Consider the following 8926-nt stretch of genomic DNA (forward strand, 5'->3'; position numbering starts at 1 on the left):
ATCTAGGTTCAATTCCCGCCGCTGCCAGTAAGGAGTTTGTATGTTCCCCCCGTGAATGTGTGGGTTTCCCTCCCCCCCCCTCCAGTCCAAAGTCGTACAGTTGGTAGGTTAATTGGTCTTTGTAAATTGTGGGGTGACTATGCTGGGATTAAATTGGGGATTGCTGGGTGATGAGGCTCGAGAGGCCGGAAAGGGGGTATGTCAATATGTAAATAGGACACCTCTTGGAGTTCAGCATCAGATTATCAAACTGCAGTAGTTGCTCAGATTTACCACGGAAAAGCTGCCGTACATTTGGCTGATAATGTAAAACTAATTCTATTCATTTGATTGGAAGGAAACAAATAATATGTAAATATTATAAACAATTTGCATACATTTGAGCAGTAAGCAAACTGCTGGAGGAAAGGAGGTCAGACTGCATCTGTGGAGGGACCCTTCATCTGAAGTGGAAGAAATGTTCTAGGAAGAATCTGAGAGCCCCAAATCTTTCCTGATGGGGGATGGAAGTGTATAGGGACGGGAAAGATGGCCGGGGGATTGAAAGTTGTTGAAATAGTGGAGAGCATGTGAGGTGTTTTTGGTGTGGGCTGGGAGGGACTATTTAAGGAGCTACAAGACATGATTATGAAGAGAAGCGTTAAATGGGGCAACAGCAGAGAGAAACAATGGGCCTACCTGAACAGTTCTGTTTGTGAATGTTGGGTGGGAGTTAGAAATTTGCAGGACAGGATTAGGGTGTGGACATTGTGGGCTGTGCAGACTGTTCCTAAGCTGTACAGTTCTGTGTTCTAAAAGATTCAGTGCATACTGTCTCTAACACATTTTTGATCCATTACTTTCCAAATTCCAGATATTCATTGTTATTTTTCATTTTCCTGTACATTGATGTATAGAGACCAAATGCACCATGTGCTGAAAATCGTGATGATGCAGGATGTTCATTATTTTCAGATCCTGCACCATTTCCTAAACATGCTTCTTTACATCTGATTAAGTTTGAACTTTATAGGTAGTAAAGTTTTTCAGGGGCTGGTTACAAATGTAAATTTCATCTTGCAATTTCTCAAAGTACACTGAGGTGTGAACTTCAGTTAATAGGATAATTAAACCAGCACATCATCCCCAATATTTTTAAAATAATATTTTTTTGTTCTAGTTACCTTTGTTTATTTCCTCTCAACTGCCAGCAAAAAGCTGCCATTTAATGTGCACCTCTGGAAAAAGTCCAGTTGGATTTTAACATCACAACAGATTTACATCCTGATTTCTCTTGCTTTGTTTATTGATCACTGGCTTTAGAACAGTATTCTAAATTACTGCAGATGGGTAGATATGGCGCATGTATACCCCCATTGTGATGGCAAACCAACTATCAAAGAAGCTATTTAAGGAAATGAGCAGAGGCTTGACAAAGAGAACTAACTATGCGGGGCCCTTAGCATTGTCAACGATCCCTCCCATCCGTCCAGCAATCTCTTTGACCCCCCTACCGTCATGCAGGAGGTACCGTGGCTTTAGGGCAAGAACTGTTAGGAAGGGAAACAGCTTCTTGCCCCGGCCCACAGGGCTACTGCACTCCCAGCCACCACCCACGTCTCATCATGTATGAAGCACCATTAGTGTTACGGTGTTTATATTTAACTTGCATATACATTTATTCATTCATTTATTTGTGGTAATGTTACTTTGTGCTGTGTGTGAGTTATATGTACTGTGTTGTGCACCTTGGTCGAGAGGAACGTTGTTTCATTTGGCGATTATACATGTGTATGGCTGAATGACAATAAAATGAATTTGAAATTGAGCTTAAATCCTATATCAATGCACCACCAATGCCTACCCTCTCCAGTACAAACAGTATGACTGTTGAAATTAATCATCAATCTATGCACACTACTCAAGTTATTTAAGAATAATACTTTACCAACTATCATTTTCTATTCCTTTTTTAAATTATTGCCATGGTGGTGTAGCAGTTAGACGCTATTACAGCTCGGGGTCTTCCAGAGTTTGCAGTTCAATTCCAGCGCCGTTCTGTAAGGTGTCTTGGTACGTCCTCCACGTGAAATACGTGTGTTTTCCCCGGGTGCTCTGGTTTCCTCCCACAGTCCTAACGTTAATTGGTCATTGGATATTTCCCCATGATTAGGTCTGGATTAATCAGGGTTGAGGGATTGCTGGGGCGACGTGGCCCAAAGGGTCTACTTTGTGCTGTATCACTAAAGGAATAAATAGTCCTAACACAAACTGTGCAGAATTTCATTGATTTATTTGGATGACCTTACAAGTGATAAATTAGAGCATTTATCTTTTTGTCACTTTGATTTGATTTTCCCCAGATGTTTTAAGGTTTGACAATACATACAGCATCATCCATTCCAAGAAGGTTAGCTACTCGGTGGAAGTGCTGCTCCCGGATAAGGGGTCGGAAGCACAGATGGATGACCTTGGGAAGAAGACGGAAGAAATGGACGTCAATGAAAAATTGCAAAGTCATGATTAAAGGAGACTGTGAGGCTATTTTATAATGAATTGACTTTTGTTTTAGTGCTGTGTGGACAGTGAACGCAATGGCATGTTGTAATGATTCATGAACAGCTATCAGTAATGTGTATATTTTGTCCTAAATGGGATGCCGTTGAATAATCCATGGGTTATCATTCTTCTTCTGAAGCACGTCACCCCTGTTTGGGGCATAGGCTGCTGACAGCAACTCGCCAGGGCCCCCTGTCCTGCGCTGAAGGTTGATCGCTTCTGTGGCTTCCGCTTTCACCTTCACCATGCGACTTCATATGTCTTCGAGGCAAAGAGCTTCCTCTCCCAGGGATGAGGTCTTTGGAGCTTTGGTTGGTGTTCCTGCAGCTCTTGAGTTTTTACAGGGTAGAGTTGCTAGCCCCATGGTCAACCCTCCTCCTCCTGCAGCTGGGCTTGGGACTGGCGATGGGAGAGCTAGGGATTATAAAGATCGAGCCAAAATTGGAATATATAAATTATGCATGCTAATTGTACCATAAATAGGACCAACAGGATACACCAAACCATTTTGACAAGTGTTTCCTCATCTAATGTTCTTCATGGAGTCTATTATTTTTATCTAAATGGCCAAATTGGTCTGCAGTTATGGATATATCAGAATATTTGGCTTTTGGACTGTTTAATGCCACAGTCATAGTTGTTCAGGATAGAAATAGGCTCTTCCATCCATTAATTACCAACCAGCCGTCTGCATCAATCCCATTGCCCCTCTCTCATTTCTCTTGAAGGCCTACCTATGATCCAAGGTAGAAGGATTTACAAAGATTACTGACGAGTGATTTATCTTACTGTGTCAAATTAAATGGGCAGTTATGAATTGGTCTGGAGGTATGAACAAAAATATTACCACAATTAATTGTTTCTTTATGGATTTCTAGTAACTTATAAACATATCTTTCCACATAGATCAAATTCTTTATTAATAGAAAACTTTCCTATTCACTGGCTCATTTTAATGTCCTTCAATGCCTCTTATTGCTGTCAAATTTCAGATCATGAATAACCGTAACTGCAATGTCACACAAGAAACTTGGACCTAGAATAGACCATCCAGCCCCTTGAGTCTATTACGCCAGTTAATAGATTATGCTGATCCACTCCAGGCCTCAAGTCCTCTATGCTAAATCCCTTGATCTTGTTAAAAAAAGACTCTACCTCTACTTTTAAACACTTACTAGGATTTAGCCTCCACTATTCTCTGGGGTAGAGAATTTCAGAGATTCACTACCCTCTGCAAGAAGACATGTCTATCTAAACAACAGGAATTCTGCAGATGCTGGAAATTCAAGCAACACACATCAAAGTTGCTGGTGAACGCAGCAGGCCAGGCAGCATCTGTAGGAAGCTGGTGAACGCAGCAGGCCAGGCAGCATCTGTAGGAATCTATCTAACTTGACTTTAAATGACTGGCCCCTTATCTTGAAACTATGTCCCCTTATTTGAGACTGTCCCATTGGTGAAAGCATCTTAATATCTACTATCACACTCTCTTGGGATTTTATGTGTTTCAAAAAGTCATTCTTCTAAACTCCAAAGAATACAGGCCCAGCCTGTTAGCTTCTCTTGACAGGACAATACTTTCACCTCAGGAATTAGCTGAGTGAATCTTTGAACCACCTCAAATGCTACTACTGTACATTACATCCTTTCTTTGGTAAGGGGACCACAACACCCTGTACAATAGTTACAAAATTTCCCTATTGCTAAGTTCCAACCATTTTACAATAAAGGCCAATATATTGCTTGCCCTCTTAACTACTTGTTGCACTTGCCTGGTCCATTTATTCTACCCACCAGTACCATTGGCAATACACAATACGTTCAGTTGTCTTTCGAAGTCTTAATGAATGCCAACTAGATTAAATTATCAGGCATCTTTCCTTAGGAAATCTGCTCTCGCTTTGCAAAAAGTAAAATTCCAAGATGTTGGAGATCTGAAAAACAGAAATGCTGAAAAAAACATAGATATGAATTGAATTGACTTTATCTCTTGCATCCTTCTCATACATGAGGAGTAAAAATCTTTACGTCTCCGTCTAAATGTCAGGCAGCATTGGAGTTGGTCCTTCAGACTTATGACCTTTTACATTAATTATCCACTGCATTAAAATCTTCACATTCTCAACTTTATACTTTGAAAAAAAATTAAATCTGTTATTGGACCCACAGCTTGCAACATGAGAAATAATTGACTAGGTATACTAAATGTATTGAATTAACTCCATAACAAGCCTGCACTTAAGTACGTGTCTCTAGCTATGAGTTATTCTATATGAAGGATTTTAGTTCAGTAGACATTTAAAGCTGCTTTATTGTTTTGAGTGTCTTCCTTTTTAAGAAACTGTAAGGATTTAGTTTTCAGGTTTGATACATCAATATTTACTGAGCTTTCTCTACTTCTATTCAGTAAGAAATGATAGGTGAGGCTATGTAGATTGGCACAAACAGCATTAATAACTTCCAGGGTCTGTAGCTGTATTGAGACCTCCAAGGGAAGCCAGACTTTGTTTTGCACTAATAGTATACTTACCTTGGTGCTGATCTGCAATGAATAGGTTAACGAAGATTGAGAAAGTTTACTCTAGTGCACCAAGTTCTAATAGTGGACTGCCACAGATGATTCAAGTACTCAAAGTCTTTAAATCTACACCTGCACTACTTTTGTTTACTGATCAAGACTATATAACTGATAACTGCTTGATATAAATCAGCAACAATAGTCTGTGCCTTTCCAAGAGAAAGTTCATTTAATTTGCTGGTGCTCCAACGGGGCCAAATTGAAAATTCTATCAATCTCAATGGTTCAGGTCTTCCCCAGAGGAGTTCTCAAGTATTCTTCTGCAGTGTACTGAGTTGGCTGGTCTCAGATCAGAAGATGGTGCCAGTTGATTTGCTTTGGCCTCATTGCACTTCTATTTGTTTATCCCGCTGACCTTCCTATCTAGATTCATAACTGAATGACCATTGGGGCAAGGTGGTGAAGGATTGTATCCATGGTATTGTCTATTCAGCATGCATCCACAACATCAAGAAGTTAAGAGAAAATGGAACACCAGGGATATCAAAAGCTATTACTTTCCCTCATTTTATGAAAGTTGCATGCCAGTCATTACCTTTAAAGAAATAGACTACTGATAATAAATTTCCAGCTCTCCTTTCACCTAACAGGAGCACTAATTTGGGTTAACATGTTGTAACCATTCATTCTGAATACAAGTTCTCCCTGCAAGAACAACACATATTATTTATGCCAACATTTTCTTTATTGGCAACTGCATTCCAAAGTAACCAAAAGTTTGCTTCAGGTGAATGAGAGCAGAAGATTGACAACAGTTGGTTCTGCGTCAGTATATTGATTTGAAGCTGCAGATGTGCTTGCACAGTACTGACAGGATCCCATTATACATAACTGTTTTCATCTCAGTACCTCTGTTACTTGAAGTGCCATTCATTTTGGAGTTTATTTAATGCAAAATCTACAAAAGAATAAGTACCTAATATTTATGTATCAAGACTGAGACTTTGTAATTTAATATTAAAAATAACTGAAGAGTAATTTGTAATGAAGAGATTTTTTTTTTAAAAAAGACTTTGGAATTTCTCCGGGTTTACTTTCTTACTTGACAATATGAATGGATTATTGACATCAGGTAATTTTGAAATACTGCGGTATAAAAGCCTTGGTTCTTATAAGATCACAGATATCAAGAATAATTTATTAGAATTCCAAAAATCTGAGCTTGTTTTTTTTCCAGATCCTTAAATGCATTACTTATAATAAGGCTGAGTAATGTTATCTGTAATTGTTATCTTAACCATTGTATCTTGTGTCTGCAAAGTTGAATAACAATGTACTCTTCAAAGTATTTGCTGGACTCATTTTTGGATTATGTTAGTCAGTTAATTAATATATTAGCCACGAAGAGTTTACTCTTATCTGAAATAACCCAGTTTCTGAATTACTGCTGTTTTGAGTATGTGTATGTCAATTTTACAGTCACAGAAGAGTTATCAGTCTGTTATATCTGTGCTGCTGTTTACAGAGAAATAATATGCAATTGATCTGGATTAATCATTACTGTATCTGGTTTGATTACCAAACAAGAATGTGGAAGTGGAATAAAAACTATTCAGATGATCTAATGGCCTCTAATATCCTTTCCCTGGAGAATCAAATCTTTCAACATTATTTTCCTGATTTTAATCTTCTACTCTAAATAAGAATATGTAAAGAAATATATCCAATAGATGGTATTTGGTCAAAATAAGACAATTTTAAATGCAAGGATGCTGCCTCTTATGCTGAGTTTAGTTCAAGCAACACACACAAAATGCTAGAGGAACTCAGCAGGCCAGACAGCATCTATGGAAAAAAGTACAGTCAACGTTTTGGGCCGAGATCCTTCGTCAGGACCATTTAGTTTATAGCTTTTCTCCATATATCTAGCCATGACCTCTGTTTTCCCCTCCTTATAAATCAGTTTGCGTTTACCATTAGGATTTACTGCATTTTAGGATTATTTTGAACATTTTGCGTTTTTAGTATGATCACAATAATTTCAACTCTTCTCACAATTCAGCAGTCTTTGAATCTGTAATATTCCAAGACCACTCCCCTAAAAAATCTTTTATTCATTGTGTAAATATTAGATTTATTACCCAAGGCTGATAGAGAGGAGATGACTCACAATTCTGCTAGTAAGGTTTAAAAGGACTTTTCACAGGCTTTTGACATTTTTCTGGCAACTCAATCAAAACAGGAGCAAGAGAGGAGGTGACTCACAGGTCCATGAGTGACATTTAAGAGGAAGCGTTCATGGACTTTAGGCATTTTCTGGTAGCCCGATCAAATCACGATTCATTAGCAAGGGCAAATAAACACAAGGCAGAGACAAGCAGAGCGGCCATTGTTGGAGTGAACCAGTGTTAGAGTGAGGAGGCTTTGGCTCATCAGGCTTTGTCAAGAACGGGCTTGAGCGAAGTAAGTTTCTTCTTCATTCTTCATCTGTTAGTACATGGAGCAGTGAGACTGCCTCCAGGGGCTGTTTTGTGTTCTTTTTGTGAGAGGTGAGAATTCTGGGAGACCTCCAGCCTTCCGGATAACCACATGTGCTGAGCTGCAGCTCCTCCGGGAACATGGTAAAAAAACCGGAGCTGCAGCTCGATTACCTTCAGCTCATACCAGAAACTGAGGGGATGATAGATAGGAGTTACATGGAGATAGTCACCCTTTAAGTTGCAGGAGGCAGGGACCTGGATGACTTGTCAGGAGTGGGAAAGGAAATGAGCAGCCTGTGTGGAGTACCCTGTGGCCATTCTCTCAATAATAAGTATACCATTTTAGATACTGTTAGGAGGGAGGGAGGGAGGGGGAAAACAACCTTCCGGGGTGGGGGAGGGGAGCCACAGTAACTGGGTCTCTGGCACTGAGGCTCAGATGGGAAGTGGGGGGAGGGAAGAAGACTGCAATGGTGATAGGGGATTCCATAGTTCGAGGAGTAGACATGAGATTCTAAGAAGGCGATAGAGACACCCGGATGGTATGTGGGCTTGCAGGTGCCTTGGTCAATGACGACTCAGATCTGGTCCACGGCATTCAAAAGGGGAAGGGTTGGCACCAATGACAAAGGTACTGAAGAGAGAATTTAAGGAGCTAGGTAGAAAGCTGAAAATCATCACCTCCAGGGTCGTAATTGCTGGTCACACACCAGTGAGGGTAAGTATGGGATGATTTGGCAGATGAATGTGTGGCTGAGGTACTGGTGCAGGGGGCAAGGTTTCAGATTTCTGGATCATTGGGATTTCTTCTAGTGAAGGTATGACCTTCAACAGAATCTCAGGGTTGTGTCCTGTATACACGTTTTGATAATAAATGTATTTTGAATCTTTGCCTTGTACAAAAGGAACAGGTTACACCTGAACCCGAGGGGAACCAATACCCTTGTGGGCAGGTTTGTAAGAACTGTTGGGAAGGGCTTAAGCTAATTTGGCAGGGGAATGGGAAACTACGTCATAGGGCTGAGGATAGAGCAATTGGTATACAAGCAGGAGCAATGTGTAATGAGACTGTCAGGAAGCACAGGCAGATGATAAGGCAAAATTTCAGTCAGTGGAATGAATTGCAATATAATGAGGGACAAAATTGAAAAGGGCAATATATACAGGACTGAAGGTGTTATACCTGAATGTATGCAGTGTACAGAATAAGGCAGGTGATCTTGTAGCACAGAGATTGCAGGTATGATGTTGTGGGCATCACTGAATCATAGCTGAAAAAAGATTATTGTTGGAAGCTTAACATCCAAGGATACACATTGTATTGACAGACAGAGAGGCAGAGGGGGTGGTGTGGCTCTGCTGATAAAAAAGAAGAAATTAAATCCTTAGA

The 8926-nt window shown here is 40.0% G+C and overlaps 1 protein-coding gene across 1 annotated transcript in view; it reads left to right on the top strand.

The window, feature by feature from the left end:
• Window positions 1-6668, top strand: part of sec14l8 (SEC14-like lipid binding 8) — a 62618-nt gene extending 55950 nt beyond the window's left edge. The window contains exon 13 of the mRNA XM_072247696.1: window positions 2343-6668. Within this exon, the coding sequence (XP_072103797.1) occupies window positions 2343-2506 (164 nt within the window). The 3' untranslated portion in view covers window positions 2507-6668. The remainder of the gene's footprint in view (window positions 1-2342) is intronic.
• The last annotated feature ends 2258 nt before the right edge of the window (window positions 6669-8926 follow it).

The sequence above is a fragment of the Mobula birostris genome, chromosome 31 (genome assembly GCF_030028105.1).
Source record: "Mobula birostris isolate sMobBir1 chromosome 31, sMobBir1.hap1, whole genome shotgun sequence".
In the NCBI taxonomy this organism is placed as follows: Eukaryota; Metazoa; Chordata; class Chondrichthyes; order Myliobatiformes; family Myliobatidae; genus Mobula; species Mobula birostris.